This window comes from Mustela putorius, unplaced genomic scaffold (genome assembly GCF_011764305.1).
Source record: "Mustela putorius furo isolate JIRA1106 unplaced genomic scaffold, ASM1176430v1.1 tig00000196_pilon_pilon_pilon, whole genome shotgun sequence".
In the NCBI taxonomy this organism is placed as follows: domain Eukaryota; kingdom Metazoa; phylum Chordata; class Mammalia; order Carnivora; family Mustelidae; genus Mustela; species Mustela putorius.
Genome location: NW_025421310.1, coordinates 14,903,155 through 14,923,061, shown reverse-complemented (window position 1 = coordinate 14,923,061; position 19,907 = coordinate 14,903,155). Strand labels below are relative to the sequence as shown.

The window sequence follows — 19,907 nt, the reverse complement described above, 5'->3', positions numbered from 1 at the left end:
TTGCAGCACCCCAGAAATTTGTTTGGTGCGTTTTCCTGTCCATTCCCCTGCCCCACATTGATCTGATTCTGGTCCTAGACAAGTTCTGGCTGCCCTTGAACTTCATATAAATGAAATCTTACAGCAGGTCTCCTGTGTGTCTGGTTTCCTTTGCTTTTTTTGTTGGTGAAAATCTCCCATGTTGTATGAAACGGCAATTGGTTCTGTAAGAACTTACTTTAAAGGACTTCTACCTCCTGATTGTTTTACAATATCTAAAATCTGAACTTGAATCCCAGATGTTTTGTAGTTCAGTGAGTTCATAGTGAACTTTAAACATAACACCGGATCTAAGGTGCTAAAAGTTCTAGTGGGATGTTGTGTTTTTTTGTTTTTTAAGATTTTATTTATTTATTTGACAGACAGAGATTACAGGTAGGTAGGGAGGCAGGCAGAGAGAGGGGAGGAACCAGACTCTCTGTGGAGCAGAGAGCAGGGCTCAATCCCAGGACCCTGGGATCACAACCTGAGCCGAAGGCAGAGGCTTTAACCCACTGAGCCACACAGGCACCCCTAGGGGGGTGTTTTTAAGGTGGTAGACGTTTCACCATGTTTGTATGCTTTGGAACGGTCCTTAAGGAGGTAGAGGGTTTGCTGACAGAGGACAGGCGGAGAGAGGAATTAGACTTGAAGTGAAGAGGGGCCTGTTCATCCTGGTAAAAGAAAAAAGAAAGGAAAGCCGTGCCATCTGACATCCCTTCCAGATTGTAAAAACCACTCTCTTGCATTCTTTGTTGGCAGCTATTCCAGTCAGCATAAAAGCTCAAGATGGGTCTACAGTCTGGTGTTGATGTAAATTGTAGGGATTCCTTTGTGAACCATAATGAAGAAGTGGGTAAACGCTGGTGACATTTGTTCTAAGTGGATGGGGCAAGAGGGAGAGGACAGTGGTGGGCAGCTACAGCAAGGAATGTTGGGGAAGAGGAGTCCCTGGCAGGAGCAGGGGATTTTTTTTTTTTTAAGATTTTATTTTATTTTAAGATTCTAGTTATTTATTGGTCAGAGAGAGAGCAGAAGCACGGAGAGCTACAGGCAGAACAGGCAGAGCAGGCAGAGGTAGAAGCAGGCTCCCTGTTGAGCAATGAGCCCGATGTGGGACTTGATCCCAGGACCCTGGGATCGTGACCTGAGCCGAAGGCACTTAACTGACTGAGCCACGCAGGCGTCCGGATACTGTGATTTGTATCATGTATTTGGTATGCATCCCATTTCTGGCTCCTAGTACCTAAAACCATTGGAATTTTCTGTGGTGAGAGCAGGTAGCTGTGTCTTTTGTGATGTTAATGAGGCGGCTTTGGGAAAGTACCCAGGTAAAGTACCGAGGGCTGGGGGCTGACTGCCAGGGACCCAACCTTGTGAATAAAGATTAGAATATCCGGTCTGACCCTTGGCCTTCGGGGGCAGGGAGAGGGGTGTTGAATCAGTTGCCAGTGGCCAGTGATTTTATTAATGATGACTATGTAATGAAGCCTCCATCAGAGGACAAAAACCCCCTCCAAAACCGAAAAGGACAGGGTTGCAAGAGTTTGCAGGTTGGTGCACATGTGGAGATGTGGGGAGAGTGGGGCCCCTGGAGAGGGCATGGTAGCTCCCACCCTTCCCCATACCTTGCCTGCGTGTCTCTTCCCTCTGGCTCTTCCCAAGTTTTATCCTGGCTTATATCCGGTTAATAAAATGTTTCTCTGAGTTCTGAGAGCTGCTCTAGCAAATTAATTCAGCCCAAGGGGGCATTTGTTGGAACCTGCGATCTATAGCTGGTTGGTCAGAAGCACAGGTGTCAACCTGGACTTGCCACTGGCGTCTGAAGATTCAAAGGGGTGCAGTCCTCTAGGACTGAGCTCTTCACCTGTGGACTTGAACTCTGTCTCCATGTAGACAGTGTAGATGAGCTGAAGTGCAGGACACCCAGCGGATGGCTGAGAATTGCTTGGGGTGTGTGCGGGGGGAGCCCACACACTGGAATTGGGTGCAGAATCATTAGCAGCCAGGATGGGGTTGGGGGAGACTGGAAGAAGGGTGGGGCCGGACCCTAAACAGCCCCCCAGGTGAGACCTGTGGGTATAACACGATGTGATACTATTCAGCAGTGAAAAAGTAACTGGACTGGATGGAGCTCATGGCCACTGTGCGGAGCCCAGGAAGCCAGTACACACCAGCATGTAGAGCAGGGTTCAGAGTTGGGCACAAGAGGTCAGGATGGTGGTTACTGGGGAGGGAGGAGGGTAGGGAGGGACGGGACAGCTTTTAGGGGGCCGGAAACTTCTAGCTTGATCTGTGTGGTGGCTGCTCAGGTGAATAAATTTGTAAAAATTCATTGAGGCTGCATTTAAAATGTGTGTGCTTTAAGTAAAATGGGTCTCAATAAAAGAAAAAAAATAAGCTGAGCCAAGGAGCCAGACTTTGACAGAGAGCGGGTGGGAGCCCCGGAAGAGTTTTGGGCCAGGGCCAGACCGGGTCATATCTGAATGTTGGGAGAGTCCTCGGGGTCTGGTGAGGGGGTGCATGAGAGGGGCCAGGGTCTGCCTCAGCCTCAGCTCCTGACTGGCTTTTTAGCCCTGGTAAGCCCCCACCCCACCCCTTTCTGGGCCTCTTTTCCCCATCCAGTCATCTCATGGGCATGGAGGCAAAACAAGCAGGGGAGGGAAGAAGCCCAGAGCACAGTGAGACTGAGCCCCTTGACAGAGCTCTCTGATTCATGCCTACAGTCCCAGCCCCTGGTGCAGGGCCTTCAGGAAGTGCCGATTTTATGAGGTGCAGTGCAGAAACTGCTGGGAGGGGGGCCTCAGGACCGATGCCCCGCTTTGGGGAGCCGGAGCAGGTAGGCGGGGGCAGATGCAAGGTGCTTCAGAGCAAATCTCCCATGTGTTCTCTAAGTTTCTTTCTCGCTCGCTCTCTCTCTCTTTTTTTTTTTTTTTTTAAAGATTTTATTTATTTATTTGACAGAGACATAGCGAGAGAGGGAAACAAGTGGGCCGGGGGCAGGTTGTGGGAGAGGGAGAAGCAGGCTTCCTGCCCACCAGGGAGCCCGATATGGGGCTCGATCCCAGGACTCTGGGATCTTGATCTGAGCCGAAGGCAGATGCTTAATAACTGAGCCACCCAGGTGCCCCGTTCTCTTAGTTTCTTAGTGAAGAGCCCGTTCTAACCAGTTCCTACCTCGTCTCAGCAGAAACTACCGTGGTAGAAGGTGAGGAGTTTGGGCCACCCCAGGTCTTCAGTGTTTTCATTCAGTGATCTTCACTGAGGCCCGGCATGTGCCAGCCCTTGACATTGAAGACACAGTAGAGAACAAAAATGAAAATGTGGTGCCGTGATCTCTGAGCTAATGAATGGGCCTGCTGGCCACGTGCTGGGGCTCTGGAGCCAAGCTGCCTGGGTCAGATCCCAGCCCTCCCCGCCCCAGTCTGTACGGTGACTGGGCCGGTTTCTTAAATCTCTCTCTGCCTCAGTTACCTCATACATAAAACGAGGCCACAATACCTACTTCGCCTTCTTTTAGAGATTTTATGAGGTCATTTATATATAAAGGGCTGAGTGTGATGGTGGGCTCGAAAAATATTGTGATAAAGGGGCACCTGGGTGGTTCAGTTCAGTGTCTGCCTTCAGCTCAGGCCCTGTTCCCAGGGTCCTGGGATCGAGCCCCACGGTGGGCTCCCTACTCAGCAGGGGGCCTGCTTCTCCCTCTCCCTTTGCTGTCTCCCCCCCCCCACCCCGCTTATGCTCTCTCTCTCTGTCAAATACATAAAATCTTTAAAAAGAAATACGGTGATGGAGACAAGATTCATGGGACTGTGAGAACTTCAGAAAGGGCTCGCTAGAGAAGGGGATATCCAAGCTGAGGCCTAAAGGAGTGTGCGGGCAGCAGTGGGGTGTGACCAGGGGGAATAAGTTTGGTAGGAGATTGGCAACACTGCGAGGAGGCCTTCCTGCAGGGGGAGGGGTGTTGGAAATGTCATCAGAGATCCCATCTAGTTCCTGTCTCCTCTGCTCCCAGGTGGGCTGGCGTCCAGAGGAAAAGGGCAGTCTATGGCAGTGGGTGGTACAAGCCCCAGTTTAGCTCTCAGGGCGGTGCATGAGACTTGCTGTGGATTTGGAGGGAAATCTAAAGATAGCTCAGCAGAAAAGGATGACTCGAAGCCCGGGCTTCCCCGCAAATCGAAGGAAGCAAGGGTGAATCAGCTTCTCAAAGTATAATGAAGTGGCTGTGGGAAGTGAAACCTCAGTTGGAAGGCCTCAGTCCAAGGCCACTCTGTCTCTGACTCACCTCAGACAGGGGCAGAAGGAGGGCTTAGCGCCAGGGCAGGCGGGCTGTGAATCAGGGGCCTGCAGCCAGATTCCCCGGCTCTAGACCGGGCTCCTCTTGAAAGCTCAGTTTCTGCATCTTTACAATGGGGTGGGGCAGGGCGGGAAGTCATCGTGGTGAATTACAGAAGGGAGGCACACAGTAGGACCTTCAGAAGTGCCAGCCCCTTCCCTTTTCCTGTTTGAGTCGTAGCAGATAATGAAATGAGTATGTGGGGTGGTTTGGGGTTCTTGTTAGTCTCCTGATGGGTGAGAAGTCATCTAGGTTCTGGTGAGATGAGTTGGGGGGAGAAGGCAGCAGAAGAAACAGCAGCTGCGTGTTGTGTCTGAAAATCAATAGCAATAATAAAAATGATCAACTGTCTCTTGAGTGTTTGGTTCTTGCTAAATACCCGATCCTCTATACCACTCTGTTGCCGTCTTCACAGCAGTTCCATGGGAAGGTGGACCCATCTCAGAGGTGAGGTAAATTGTTCAGAGAGGTGAAGCCACTTGCCCAGAGTCACACAGCCAGTGGATGGCAGAGTTAGGCTTTGGACCCTGAACCAAAGCCTGGGTTTGAAGCCCTTGCTCTTAGCCTCATATCTGTAGGGTGGGGGCTGTTGAGGGCTTCATGGCCTAGTTGTGGCCTATGGAGCTGGGAGGAGACTTGGAGTAGGTGTCTGCTTTATAGATTGGGAGATGGACAGGGCAAAGGCCTTACGCTAGATGACCTGCCTGTCGGGAATGTACATATGTTTAGAAAGAAATAGCAGCTCCTTCTGGCTTTGTTGAACATTTATTACAAAGTTAAGAGCAGAGACTGGTGAGCTGTACCCCCCACCCCCCTTCTCTGCACCAGATACTCTCTGCAGCTCTGGCAAACTGTGTCCTCCCGGACCTCCCGCCAGGGGGCGCTGCCTCCCGCCACCTCAACCTCAGGCCTGGTTCCATTAGCTTGGCAATTCCGTGGTCACTAAGGCATCCCAGGATCTTGGACTCTGGGACCCAGGAGTCTCAGCCCCCAGGCACCTCCACTTCTAACTGAAAGCTGGAGGCCATCCATAGCAGCATAGTAAGGATGTTTCTGTCCAGGGTATGTGGGATAGTAGTGAGACCATTTTCCCTTTTGGGGCAGGGGTTTGGGTGTATGTGGCCACAGCCTTTCTCCTTGAGCCAGTGTCTCCTCAGTCAGTCAGGGAGTGAGACCACCCTAAGGTGGGGCCCCTTTGGTCCTTGCACTTGAGGTGCTTTATTCATAGGGCTGGGCCAGGAGTAGCAGGGACAGTGTCCTCCACCTCAGTCCTGGGGAAAGTAGCTTGGTTCTTCCTCCATGGGTCCTGGGGAGACAAGCAGAGAGATGGATAGATAGGCCGGAAACCAGAGGGAGGGAGAGCAAGAGCAGGGACACTGAGGTGGAGACAGACAGACACCAGTGGACTAAGGGGGAAGAAAGAGGTTGGGTGTATCTGCCACCAAGAGACCAGGCATCTGGACAGAAACTAGGAACATGCCCAGAAACAGGCATGGAAGGGAGAGGGTATTGAGGGTCAGCCAAGGGGAGAAAGAATGTCTCCTTCCTCCCAGGACTGCCAGTCCAGCCCCAAACTTGAGTCCTCTCCTCCAGATAGGCAGAGCAGAAGAGAAGGAGTAGCATCATCTCCAAGGCCATCCCCTAGTCCTTTGGCCACGAGCGGAGCTATCTACAGGCACCGTTTCTCCAGGATGTTTTCCTGCCGGAGTCCCAGCTGCCTCACCAGCTACGTGGCCTCCTGGCTTGGTTCTGGAAGCTGCCTCGACCCCAGGGCAGTGCTAAGCAGCTCAGTCAGCGTGTCCAGCTTCCCTGCCAGGGCGTCCATCCGCTTCTCCAGGGCCTGATGTGAGCTGCTCAGACCCAGCTGCAAGTCACACAGGATCATGTGCATCTGGGCAGAGAAGAGGGGGTGGGAGGTAGCAGCAGGCTGCGCTCGACTTCCTCCTCACCCCTGCTGCCTGGCTCAGTGCTTTTCACACATGGTGTAAATCCTCTTAAAAGCCTGGGGAGTGAGGATTCCATTCCCGTTTTTCACAACTACGGAAATGGGCCTGGAACAGTTAAATGACATGCCCAAGGCGGCTCCTCCGGTGAGGCCTAGCGTTTGTGGAACTGATGAACGACTTCAGGATCCACATAGCCCTTTCATCGGCTTCTCGGACTAGGAGCCACAGCTTTATGAGAATTCTCGAACTCTCAGTTTTTGGCTGGATAATCTTCAGAAATTATGATCTGCCAGTTCTGGCAGATCTAGGCCCCCACCTCCTCCCTGAGACCTGCCATGCAGTTTAGGGGCCCTGCATCTGTGACTGCTTGCCATGGCCTTGGTGCCAAGGGCCACTGTTTGAATTGTCTTGGGCTAATAAGAAAAAGCAAAGGCGGCTTAATAAGCAAAAGGTGCTGTGAGCCAAGCCAAGGGGTGTGACGTTACCGTCCCCAAGCGCCGGGGAGTCCGGTGGTCCCAGCCGGAGAATGACAAGCTGAGTCAGCCCCGTGGCCCTGGGCCCCTCTTCGCAATAGCAGCAGAGATTGCCTTTTACTGAAACAATGTACCCTGTCTGTGTCAGAGTTGTTAATTTGTGTTTTATTGGTCTTGCCATTTGTGTTTGAACTTGGTTTGTATATTTGCTTTGGTTTTATTGCTGTCTAAGAGTCATAGTTGGAAGGAATTTTGTATCCGTCCACATTAACTCGACAATAAAAATAATATAAAACCAAACACTAAAGTTCTTTGTGTGATTTCTTTTTCTAAGGTTAAAAGGGATCGGTCCCCTCCATGAGTTTAAGAAACTGTCCTATCATTCATTCAACCACAAACCTTTGTTGAACACATGTGTGTTTGCCAGAGCCCTGCCAGTGTTCATTATGCTGGGGCCGGATGTCCCTGCCAGCTGCCCTGGCCTCCCTTTTCTTCCAGACCCTTCCTCCCACAGGGTCCTGGTACCTTGGAGATGTCCACCATGGAGTTCACTTGTTCCCGGAGCTTTCTGTGTTTCAGTCGTACCTGGCGGAACCTGTGGGAAGAAGCCAGAGGTCAGAAGTGATCCCAGCTCGGGGATGGGCTAAGCGGAGGAGAGACTCACATAGATGTGGTCCGGTGAGGAAGGGTTGCCAGAGCTGAAACCCCCCTAAGCCCATCTCTTAGGTAGAGCCCCAGGTATCCTGACTGCACCCCCATACAGATTGGCGCGGACCCACAGACACAGACGCACAGGACAAGCCATCACAGAGTCACTGTGAGGTCTAGGTGGACATCTGTTCAGCGGGCCTGCACGCCAGTGTCCCAGCCTGGCCGCACACGCACATTCGTTGCCACACACCATATGGAAGGGAGGTGATGCGCACAGAAGGAGGCCCTCACCTGTTGATGGCGGCCAGCAGCCTGCGCTGGTGCCTGCGGGCAGCCCCGCGCTCCTTCCTGCGTGTGTGTTTGTAAAACATCCAGGCCTCTTGCAGCACTCGAGCAGCTGATTCCTTCATCTGGGGGTGGGCACAGTGTCAGTGGAGGCAGACCCCTAGGGCTCTGGGAGGAGGAGGGGGTGGCATCTGGACTCCTGGGTCTGAGGGAGGCAGGTGCCTTGGGTGCCATGTGCCCATCCTCACCTCTTTGGCGTACTGGATGTCCATCATAAAGTTGTGCACGTGCTTCTCTGCCTTATTAAACTCCAGCTTCCGGGCCACCACGGCCACCAGCAGGGCTGTGCAGCAGACCCCCTGTGGGCACAGCAGACACTATGATGGAGGGCGGTGGGGCTCTGGGGCCACCAGACTCCCTCCTAGAACCCTCCCAACAGCCACAGAAGGCAGGCCAGACCGCCCCGGTGGACAGATGAGCAGGCCCAGAGAGGGGAATGGGGGTCCCACACACCCCCGAGGGGGTGGAGCCAGGATCAGAGGTCATGTGTCTGAGTCCCACTTGTGGATGTAGTGTTTATACCACCAGAAAGCTCTTGTTAAAGGTATGATTGGAGAAGAGGAGAAGGGCTGATCTTGGGTGAGAGGTAGAGCTTGGGCTCCTGCGAGAGCCCTTCCTCCCCACTGCTCACAGCCTGTTGGCCATCAGGTCACCAAAGGTGTCCCTCCCCCTCCTTCTGCCCCTGTGGCTCCTGGCCAGTTCTGGCCCCATCCTTTCCCTCCTGGACCATCTCCTGACCCAGACCCGAAGGAGATCTAACATTATGACCCTGCCCCCTTACCCTACTGCCCCAAACTTTTTACCCTCACTTTCAGAGCCTTCAGACAACTCAGCCTGACCTCAGTCTGCCATAGCTTCCCGAGCGTCTTGGACTGAACACTCCCCACTTCTCCCAAGACTTCTGAACCATCAGCTGCTTGGCGCCATCAACAGATTGGCGCGGACCCACAGACACAGACGCACAGGACAAGCCATCACAGAGTCACTGTGAGGTCTAGGTGGACATCTGTTCAGCGGGCCTGCACGCCAGTGTCCCAGCCTGGCCGCACACGCACATTCGTTGCCACACACCATATGGAAGGGAGGTGATGCGCACAGAAGGAGGTGGTACCTGCTGTTCTTCCCTGAGTTACAATGAATTTTCTTCTGAAGTCTTCCCCTTCCCCAGAATGTGTCTCAGCTCAAGAACACTCTGAACAATTTACTGGTTATAAACACCATTTCTAGGAACACTTGTGTTCCAAGGCCAGCTCTGAGCATGTTACTTAATGTCTCGGGGGCTCACTTTCTTCCCTATTAAATGGGCATGCCCTCACAGAATTACTCTGTGGGTTCCTTAAGTGAACACCTGGAAAGGGTTCAGCGCAGAGGCTGGCACAGAGTCTGTACTTGATAAAGTTACTTATGATTATCCCATTGTGTCAGGGAACCTCCCTGCCAGGAACTGAGCTGTGAGCCCAAGTGCGAATCGCCTGATCTCTCTAGGTCTGTTTCTCCTTGTGTCAAATGCGGGAGGAGGTCCCAGGCATCCCTGAGGATCCCTGACCCTTTGGGAGTGTTTCCCTGGCTGAATCTCTGCTCCTCTTTCTTGGTCCCAAAGACTCACTCCTGTGGGGAGGGGATCACACTTGCCCATCACCCCATCCATGACCAGTGGAAATGTAGCATATCTTTTTTGGAACAGCGTCAGGACTGGGGGCCGCAGCCCTGAGTAGGGGGAGCCAAACTGCAAGGGGAGGTGAAGCCAAGGTTTTGGGTGCTGGGTCCTGGACGAGGATAGGGGCTAGGAAGGGGGAGCTGGATTCCTGGGTCTATGAAGGGAAGGTGGTAGATGTCTGGTTTCAGGAGGAGACCAACTCTGGGGAGCCTCTGCCACATCCTTGACATGAGCTAGGGGGGGCAGCTGGATGCTTGCGGCTAGTTACAAATAACAGCCTTCCCACCCCCACCCCTTGACCCATTTACCAAGAATTTCCTATGTGCTGGGTGCTGAGACCCTGTGTGTGGTTTAACTCATCTCAGGAACCCCAGGAGGAATACATTAGTACCAGCATCCCCATTTTATTATAGGCTTAATCCCAGCTTGGAAGTGGCAGAAGCAGGATCTGAAGACAGGCGGCCTGACCCCGCAGGCAGGCTTTGGATGAAGCCCTATGGGGGCTGGAGACTAGGTTCCCGTGTCCTGGAGAAGCTATGAAACCAAGGGCCTGTGTCCTAGACTGAGAGGGTAAGGGCGTGAGGAGGAGGGTGTCTTCATGAGAATCAGGGTGGATTCCTGGATTCTGGAAGGAAATGGGGTTGGGAAGTCAGGGGCCTGTGTTTTCCAGGATGGTGAGGTCTAGGGTCCTAAGTTCCAAGGAGAACAAGGATTTAGGGGATGGGTTCCTGGATTTTGAAAGGAAATGGGGCTGTGGGTGTCCAGATACCCAAGTTCCTTGGGGGGTGGTGTCCTTGAGCCCCTTTGTTGGCTCCATGATTTCTTTGGGCCCAAGAAATAAGCAGTTGGGGGAAGGGGTAGGGTCCTGTAGGGGGCTGTACTCACCATGACTCCAGTGCAGAGACAAACAATCTTGCCCCACATGGTGCCTGGCACCACATCTCCATAGCCAATGGTCAGGAATGTGATGGGGATCAGCCATAGTGTGTCTGAAAGGTGTCCGGTGGCATTAACGGCCTGCCTGTGGGGAAGGATGGGTTAGTTCTAAAACCCTACCCCAGGGCTTCCCTTGATGTCTGATATTCTCCTTCCTCACACACCCACAGTCCCCAGAAGCATTCAGAGAAAAAGTCTGTAAATTCTGGGCTTTGGAGAGCCTGCCTGGCTTCCTCTCTGCTGTGCGAGCTGGGCAAAATGTGCTCAGCCTCTCCGGGCTGTGGTATTTGAACCTGGATTCAGCCAGTTCCAAGGCTTGTTTGGTTTTCGTTAGGTTTCCAGGACTGCTGCTTTCTGAGCAGGTTGAGAGGTTGAGAGGGGACAAAAACCCAGCCCAGAGTCCTCTTGTCACACCCTGGCAGGGATCTGTGTACACACAGAGGAAGGGGTGATTTTTTTCTCTTCTCTTCTCTCTCTCTTTCAGATTTTATTTTATTTTTTTCAGATTTTATTATTTTTTTAAATTAACCTCTACACCCAACATGGGGTTCTAACTCACAACCCCAAGATCGGGATTCATATACTCCGCCGACTGAGCCAGCCAGGCACCCCAGAGGTGCCTTTTTCTAATGTTCATAAAGATGCTTTATGGCCTACAAGTGGTCCTGTCAAGACTAAAAAGGCAGGATCCTGCCCTCCCTTCCCCCCACTTCAGAGAAGGGGACATTTAATTTGAGCCATGGAAGGGACTGAAAATCCTGATTTGTCTAAACTTGAGTCCACAGACCCCTTGTATAAGAGTCAGCAAGGAACGCTTCATTTGTGAGGCCCCAGACATGTCAGATCCACTACACTTGTGTTTGGATGTGGGGACTGAATTTGCACTGTTAAGCCCTACTCCCCTCATCTGGAAGTACATTCAAGTTTGAGGACTTCTGCCTTGGGGTTGAGAAATGTGACCCCCCCTTTCCCACCCTCCCATTTTTCAGACGAGAAACATGGTGGCAGGAAAACAGAGCCTACAAGATGTATCAGTTAAAAATCCTGAAAGAGGGGTACCTGGGTGGCCCAGTGGGTTAAAGCATCTGCCTTCGGCTCAGGTCATGATCGCAGGGTCCTGGGATCTAGCCCCCGCATCAGGCTCTCTGCTCTGCTCTGCGGGGAGCCTGCTTGCCCCTCTCTCTGTGCCTGTCTCTCTGCCTGCTTATGATCTCTGTCTATCAAATAAATAAATAAAATCTTAGAAAAAAAAAAAGAATCCTTTGCTAGATGTACTAAACCAGATGTCCCAAACTTGAGCTGGGGTCAGAATGCCTTGTTAAAACAGACTGCTTGGCCCCCACCTGCCAGAGTTTGGGATTTGTTAGGTGTAAGTAGGGCCTGAGAATTTGGATTTGCAGCAGGTTCCCAGGTGATGCTGCCGGTTCTGGAACCACACCTTAAGACCAACTGGCTAAGATTAATGTCACTTTCTTTATCTGTAAGAGAGAGGACCTGAGGCCCAGCTTGCAGTCTGTCCAGTAGGCAGCCTAGAATCCTGCATCCATTCCGTGTAGGAAATTCCCTTCCAGGGCAGCCCCAAATCACCACCGTCCCAGGATGGGGGGGGGGGCACCCCAGTTCATCTGTGCTAATTCAGAAAAGGTGTCCATATCCTCCAAGGAGGCAGTTGCAACCTTTGGCCAGGCCCCAGTACCTGGGTTTAGAGACTGAACAGGTGTCCCGAGACCTAAGACAGGACAGGTGTGGAAGCGGGGGAAGGAAGGGCTTGCTAGGGTCTGTGTGTGTCTGGGGAGACTGGAGGCTGCAAGCGGAGGAAGGGCGGGAGCTGGCCCGTTGGTTCCTCCCTGCCCAGTGGATGAGTGTGGACCCCGGGGGGCAGCTGCGGCTGTGAGCGGCTTCTCCAAATGCTCCCCCACCCCTCACCGCAGCACCCTCACCTCTCAGCCACCGACAGCACCCAGGCGGTGGTGAGCCAGAGGCCAAGCGTGAGGCAGAGCAGCAGGCGACCGGGATGCGTGTTCATGTACAGCTTGGCCACGAACCAGTGGCGGAAGCGGACCTGGTTGAGGGCACCGATGCTGCGGTAGGACGCGTTGAGCAAGACGCCGCTGCGCAGGAGGACGGCGCGGGGCACCAGGTAGAGGCGCAGCAGCATGGCCAGCGACAGCAGCGCCTCGCCCTCATCCAGGAAGCCCGGCCAGGACTGCGTTGCCGCGGCCGTGGGCCCGGACCCCAAACCCTGGGCGCACGGCGGACCCTGCACCGGCGCGGGATGCAGCGCGCACACAGCCAGCTCCAGCACGATCTGCGCTGCCTGCCGCCCGGTCAGCGCCACGCGCCAGTCCCGGAGCCCGTTGTCGGTCATGAACAACTGCGGGGAGGGGACAGACGGGGGAGGGGGTCACAAGAAGGTCAGGTGGCCGCCGCCTGCCAGAACCAGGAGATAAGGGGGCCGTCCACCAGGGTCAGGGTGGGTGGGGTTGGGGAGAGTGGGGAAGGAGTGGGGCTGGACCTTGAAGAGGACCTCTCTCCACTTTCTTCCTAACGCCCTCCCCCTCGGTTTCGGCCCGCTTTCAGAATTTCCTGTGTACCCCCACATTGTTCTATATATTGAAGGTACCCGTGCACAGAGCAGAAAGCCCTGCCTCCTGGGAGCCTACAGTCCTGACGCACGAAGCCATCTCCTCCTGTTTCTGGGGCCAGGGGAGTAACTAACTGAAAACCGCGCCCCACTGGCAGTGCAGATAGCCAACATTTACAGGGCACTTTGAATGGGCCAGACACTGCTCTATCTGCTTTACATGTTATGACTCAGGGAATGCTCCCAACACAGTGAAATTGAAAGCATTTTACCCCATTTTACAGGTGCAGAAACTCGGGCCCTGGTCTTTCAGCTGTGGCGGCACAGCTGAGCTACAAATCCAGGCCACTTAACTGTTTGACTAGTGATGATAATGTGTACTTTCTACTGAGCAGGTGCCACAGCGGGGAATGACTACACATGATGGATAACCCCCATTTTGTATACAGAGGTTCTGGGGGAAGGGGTAGAGGCAACAGGATCTAGGGGTGTGGGGGATGGGATGAGGGGAGGGCGCTGGTAGAGAGTTGAGTGTCAGGATGAGACAGGACATGGGAGGGGGGTGATGGGTGGAACGCCCCCCCCCCCACCCCCGGAGTCTAGGGGGTAATTGGCACAGACGTGGGGAGCTCAGGAGTAGGGAAGGACCCTCAGGCACATAGCCTGGATTTCAGGTTACTTGGAACTGGAGTAGGTGGCGCCCCAGGCAGGGGTGACAGAGATCTGGGGGGCTGGGCCTGGAGTGAGGCTGCCTGGGGGTGGGAGCCCTCAGCATCCATGAGCATGCGAGGGGAGACAGGGCTGCAGGGGAGCATGGGACTGGGTTGCTCCAGGAGGCTCGGTCTGTCTATCTGTGGTTCTTCTCATCTCGGTGGGTGAGGGTGTGGACAAATCTCAGGGTGGAGAAACCTCATTACTCAGACCAGGAGGAGGAGGGTGGAAAGTGTGAACTGACAGGGAGCCGTGGGGGCTGGGGTGGGGGCAAGGAAGGGGCCCAGGGGTGGGGCCTGCCCTACCTGGACCTCTTTGGCGTGAAATGCCACAATAAGACAAAGGAGCAAGAAGGTGGAAATGCTGATGGTGCATTTAACCAGGAACAGGTAGAGCGCCCACTGTTGGAAGGGACAGAAAAAGGGGTAAGATCCTAGGTTCCCAACTGGTCAGTCCCCTCCACCTTCCTCCCATAATGCCATCTCTTCTCAATTCCCTATTTCCTGGCCTCCGCCACCCATTCCTCCTTGCCTGTCCTCCCCCCACCCCCATCCCCACAAAACCTGGTTCCACCCAGTGTCTCAGTTTTGGGGAATTCTCAAAACCATCTGGTCCCCAAGGAAAGTGGTCCCTTCCTTCCCAGCCTGACAACCCCGGCTCAGAGGCCGGTGTGTACCCTCCTCTTCAGCCTTTCTCATAGGATCCACACCTGAGGGGAGACCTTACAACTCACAGCCCTTTTTAATTCCCGCATCCCTCCACCACCAAAAATAGTTCCTCAGTTAGGGGGTGGGGGAGGTCTAGAAACAGACATCTGGCCTCGAGAAAGTTCCCCCGACCTTCCCTGACCACACAGCTGGTCCAACCCTAGAAAGCAACCTGCCCTAGAAGACCCTACCACCTCCCCAATTACCCAAGAAGCCTAGAAATGATCACCCAATACTCAAGAAGTGAATGACACCCTCCCACACCCCCACCCCATCCAGGACACTGGGTCCCCGAGACCCCAGTCCCAGCTCTGTGGAATGCCCCTGGGTCCTGGCCCCTGCATCTCCTTCCCCCTGCCCTCTCTCCTGGCTCTAAGCCCAGGGCAGATCTAGCCGGAAGCACATGGCCTCCAGAAACCACGGAGAGACTTTTTTTTTTTCCCTCTCTCTTTGTGTGGCAATACCTTGGAGAGATCTAGAATTCTGGAAGAAGAGGTTTAGGGGGGACTGGGACTGCTGGATCCCCTAGGAGGAGTGGGGAGGGGTCCCTGCCTGACAAATGTTGTTGGGGAGGAGGATCCACCTGGGCTCCCCTGCTGAGCTCAGCACCTGTTTCTCCAAAGATGTCTGCCAGCTCCCCCAGCGGGCCAGGGCCCCACCTCTATGCAGGGGAAGAGGGCCAATTTCCTGCCCCAGGGGACCTGCCCCCCCAACCCTCCCCAAACAATGGTGCTGTTGTTCTTAGCCCTCCCCTACCCCCTTATCCTCCTAAGGCTCCCTGGTTCCCTGCCCCTTTCTTTAGTTTGTCACAAACTCCACTCCGCTAGACACACCCCCTGCCCACATGGCACCCCACTTCTACTTTGCTGGTTCCTCTTCCCCCAAACTCCTGACTCAGTCTCTGAAATTTCCCTGTCTCCGGGGATGCTTCTGTTTCGATCTCTGTTTATGTCTGAGGGTCTCCGTTTCTGTCAGATTTTCCATCTTTCTGTGTGTATCTCAACTTGGGGAGCTCTGTCTTTCACTGTCTCTTACTGCATCATTGTCTCTTTCTCACACCGTCTTTGTCTCTCAGTGTCTCTGTCTCTCAGTCTCAGTCTCTCTTCGCCCCTCCTCCTGCTGATTTCAACAGCTTGTTCCCCTGCACTTCCACAGCTGGGCACCTGCCTCTCCTTCAACCCCTCCCCCTGGGGAGCAGGTGTCTGGGTCCCTGCAAAATGGGTTCCTAAGACTGAGATGGCGGTGGGGAGGAGGCATGGATGTTGTCAAGGCACAAGTAGAAAGGGGGCTGAGGAGGACCCTTAGGGCCACATATCTCAACCCTTACCCCCAGTTTACAGATGGGGAAACTGAGGCCCAGAAAGCTGCAGCCGCTTTCCTAGAGTCCAGCTGCTGGAGACAGCAGACTGGCAAATGGCAGAGGGCAGGAAGAAATGAGAGGTGAGAAGGGGGAGAGAGGGAGTAAGGAAGGAAAGACCCCCTGTCCCTTCCCCTCTGCAGGGAGCTCAGGCCCCACCTCCCCTGCTGGGTGGGGTTCTGAAGCGTGGGAGCGGCGGGTAGGCCCTGGCCATGCTTCCTGTTGGCATGGGCTCCGGTAGCCCCACCCCCCTGTGCCCGCTGCCCTGGCCTCGGCTCCCCGGCCAGAGGAAGCTGGCCTGCCCTGACCCTCCATGTGGCTCCTGGTCACTTTGGAACTGCGCTCCTCTGCCACCACCCCCAAATCCAAGCCTGAACCTCCCTCCTCCAGGAGTGGCCCCCAACCCAGTCCTCATGTCAGCGTCCCCAGCCAGCCCAACTCCACATCCCTTACCCTAGACAGTTCTCCAACCCCTCCTTTCCGGTTAAGCAACTCTGTTCTGTCCTTAAACCACTGATTCTGACCCCTGTCCTCTGTCTGCCCCATCTCTGCCCAGACTGGGGCTGGAATGTGCCGAGAGCCTGCTCAGGCCTGTCCTGGCCCCACCTGTCCTTTTCCTCCCCACCGACTCTATCCTCGGTCAGGCCCCCCTTCCCCCAAAGACACTCTAAGCCTCCTTCAGACCCAGGAGCCTGGGCTCCCTGCCCCCTCCCCTGGGACCTAGGAGCCCAAGACACTGTACACCTACTTCTGCATTATGCCCCAGAATAGCGTGCAGACCCTGGGGAGGCTAGGCCTGATGCACATGGGAGGGGCAGGGGCTGTTTTCCATTTCCCATCCCCACCCCAGCCAGTTTTTTTGGTCTCTGCCCTCCGCTGCTGAGGCACTGGGTAAACCTGCGTTTAGATAAGGACCAAGAAGCCGCCGCCTAGTTGGAAGAAGTTAGCCTTTCTCCCCACCCTTCCTTCACTGAACCTGAGGCTACCCCTCCCCTGATCTCTTCTTGGGAGACTACAGGATCTGGTCAGCCACCCCCTGACCTCACGGGGTCCCGGGCTTCCAGCTGTCCCAGACAAACCTTCAAAGACTGAGACACTGAGACCCATGTTCCCTTCTTTTTGCAGAGGGAGCCCTGAACATTTACCTCCCTTGGGCCGCAGGAGTCCAGACCCTCAGCCCCCTCCTCCTGCAGACCCAGGAATCCCGACCCCTAGCTCCTCCTCCCTCAGAGTTAGGGGTTCAGGTCCCCAGGTCCTCCCCTCTCAGACTTAGGACTCCAGCCCCTCCTCCCTCACACTTGGGTCCCGACCACCAGTCCCTCCTCCCTCACACCCAGGAGTCTCAGCCCCCAGCCTCCCGTGGCCCAGGATAAGAGCTCCACTCACCGGGCACCCTCCGAACCACAGCATCTCCGCGTGCAGCACCATGAGTCCAATGCCAATTCCCGCCAGCGCTAGCGCCCAGCCGGCCAGCCACTTCTCCTGCTCCAGCAGCCGCTTTCGCCGCTGTAGGGCCCCCAGGCCTGGCACCAGCTCCCCGCCCATGGCCCCTGCGGTCTTGGGGCTCAGCCAGCTTCCTGCCCAGGGTCCCCCACCTCGCAGCACACAAAGGGCAGCCACTGTGGCTTGCAGGTCCTCGGCCTGCTCTGCTCCTCGCTCTGGGGCTCTTGCTTTGAGGCACAGAGGAGTCTGTGCCCTCTGGGGGTGGTGACGGCTGGGCAGGGCAGGGAGGGGCTGGCGTGGCCCTTGGGCAGAGGGAAGGCTCCCCAACCACCCTTCGCAGCCTGAGGAGTGACTAGGGTGTGTCTTGGGGCAGAGCAAGGAAGAGGCGTGCATCCACGTGGATGAAGACACATACTGGCACACAATAGATTGTGTCACACACAACGGTCTGCCCTCTGTAACACACACCTATATTCAGCCACACCCAGACACCACAAGTCACCCGGTGACAAACCCTCACACACCGCGGCCGGAGACAGGACCGAACACACATGGGGCACACACCACAACCTACAGTGAGTGACTCACAACTCCCCGATGAGCTCTGCAGCCCACAGCCACACCCGACACCACACAGATGGTGTGACACACGCCAGCATTCAGCACGGCAGGCAGTGCCCTGTGGCTCCCGTGACCACCCAGACCGTTCACACACAGGCACAGAAAACTGCAATCGAAACTGGGACAACATCCTCTTGCCCAGACAGTCACCCCCGGGCTCTCTTGCTCCATTAGCATGACACACACTAACGGTTCCACGGACACACATCAGGTTACTGAGTCACACCCACGTGCCGCACTCAACATCCCTGTGTGAACCGTGCGCTAACAGCACCCCAGACGTGATCCACCTGTGCACTGGCGCCCAACACGTGCGGACACAAAACATTTGGGGACACACCTCAGCAGTTCTCAGGCCCCCAGCACACAGTGAAACGCACGCGGATGGCACGTGACACGTCAAGTATATACACTTGCACAATGATCCACAGCGCACACAGACTCACCAGGACACACAACACGCCCTGTGCCCAGAGCCATTCAAGCGTGTGGTCAGAACAGTGGGAACGGACATGTGTAGAGACCCACAGTGCACAGTGACACACACAGAAACCCAAACAGCCCAGGATAGGTTTTGGTGCCTCACAGGGACATGACCTAGAATAGTAGCCCTGGGGGTGAGGGTGGGGGGTGGGGCCCCTACCGTGGAAATGCAGCATTGCCTCTGACTGACAAGCCACAAATGGCACACCATATACTCCAACACACGTGGCCACACAAACACCGAGTGACACAAAACATGCTGCCACAGTATTTCCCAACACTACCTTTTGTGAACACCCTGGATCACGTAAAACATCAGGTGTGACCCACCGACACAGCTGACACCTAAGCCTGTAACAACACCACACACCACACCAGGGGCTCCCCTCCGCTGTGGCGCACTACACAGCCACACAAACACAGCACACTCTGAGTGTGGGCACCCACACTGTGTTCTCGGCAGGGAAAGGAGAGCCTGCCCCACATGGACACAGTCCCAGGCATGTCCCATGGGGTCACATCTCTGACTGATAGCTCACCTTCGCACAAAAAAGGCATGTAACAGAGACACAACACACGGTGACGGACAGAACAGCAAATGCAGTACAGGGTGACTCCCGGAGGGACATGTGGTGTGCTGGAATGTCACCGCGTGCAGCTGTGCCAGAAAAGCACATGGGTCGGTGTACCGTACGTGGGGACACAGACCCAAACTCTGGGGAGATGCTGGCCGGGTTACACTAAACACCTCGCACACACTGACCTCTGAGACATAGCCGGTGGCCAGGCAGGCACCAGAGGGAGCTCACAGACACGACCCCTCTCCCTCCTGTGTCGGATGTCAGGCAGGAACACGGACCTGCCAGCCACAGGGAAACGAGACACTCACACACAGACATGTCTGGCAATGCACCAACACAGCCCACGCAGACACACCCGGAGACACCAAACCGCACACACACAGACACGCCCGGTGACAGAAACACAACCCGTGCTGGTGCCCCGCCCGGTCCGTGGCACCCATGTGATTCCCAATCTGCGTAGAGACACGCGGGAGAGTGATGGAGACACACCCGGGCACACCCAGACACACCCAGACACCATGCGCGTGCCCGCCAGGAGAAAACGCTGCTGCCGGGCACCCTGGAGGCTGCAGCCGGGATGCCCCCCAGCTACCCGCCACCCCTGTGGCCTGGCACCGGTCTCTCTGCACCTCTCAGGTCCTTGGGCCTTACCTAGGAATCCTCCCTCAGTCTCTCCTGCTCTAGAAGCCGCTGGGTCTGTGCTGTCTTTATTTCTGTCTCTGCCTTTCCCTGTCTCTTGTTCTCTCCCCCATTTCTTGACCTCTGTCTCTTCTGGCTCTGTCTCTCCGTATCTCTGACTTACTCAGTATCTCCTCTCGCTCTGTGTCTCTCAGCCTCTTTGTGTCTCTGTGTCTCTCTTAGCATCTCTATCTCTGTCTCCATCTTTGTGTCCCTATTTTCTATTTCATCCTCTCTCCTTGTCACTGTCTCTCTGTCTCCATCTCTGACTGTGCTCTCTGTGTCCCTGCCTTTTGCTGACTCTAGGTCTCTCTATCTCTGCCTGTGACTCAGTTTCTCTGTCTCTGTATCCCTGCCCCCAGACTCCCTTTGGACCT

The 19,907-nt window shown here is 55.0% G+C and overlaps 1 protein-coding gene across 6 annotated transcripts; it reads right to left on the bottom strand.

Moving 5' to 3' along the window:
• Positions 1-493: 493 nt before the first annotated feature.
• Positions 494-19,616, bottom strand: KCNN4 (potassium calcium-activated channel subfamily N member 4). Of its 6 annotated transcripts, XR_006605839.1 has the most exons (10): positions 17,108-19,592; positions 13,963-14,058; positions 12,303-12,736; positions 10,312-10,447; positions 7,958-8,068; positions 7,716-7,834; positions 7,299-7,368; positions 6,078-6,245; positions 4,304-4,667; positions 494-692 (listed from the first exon to the last, which is right to left on the bottom strand). XR_006605839.1 is itself a non-coding variant. In XM_045077202.1 (9 exons), exons 1-8 carry the CDS (start codon positions 17,555-17,557, stop codon positions 6,081-6,083), a joined length of 1,581 nt encoding a protein of 526 aa, XP_044933137.1. In that variant the 5' UTR covers positions 17,558-19,592; the 3' UTR covers positions 4,215-4,667; positions 6,078-6,080. The 6 variants fall into 6 exon arrangements, 5 of the variants coding, with proteins under 5 accessions (XP_044933137.1, XP_044933138.1, XP_004767748.1 ...); XM_045077202.1 differs by lacking the exon at positions 494-692 and having other exon boundaries at positions 4,215-4,667; XM_004767691.3 differs by lacking the exons at positions 494-692; positions 4,304-4,667 and adding an exon at positions 5,104-5,660 and having other exon boundaries at positions 17,108-19,590.
• Between the last annotated feature and the right edge of the window lie 291 nt (positions 19,617-19,907).

What these genes read in the sequence shown, in the direction of transcription:
- KCNN4 (XM_045077202.1), bottom strand. Translation starts at nt 17,557, where the DNA reads ATGCACGCCTCTTCCTTGCTCTGCCCCAAGACACACCCTAGTCACTCC. An exon ending in GTGCTGTCGGTGGCTGAGAG is followed by an intron (nt 10,448 to 12,302) that starts GTGAGGGTGCTG and finishes CCTTCCCCACAG; the next exon opens with GCAGGCCGTTAATGCCACCG. An exon ending in GTCTCTGCACTGGAGTCATG is followed by an intron (nt 8,069 to 10,311) that starts GTGAGTACAGCC and finishes CTGTGCCCACAG; the next exon opens with GGGGTCTGCTGCACAGCCCT.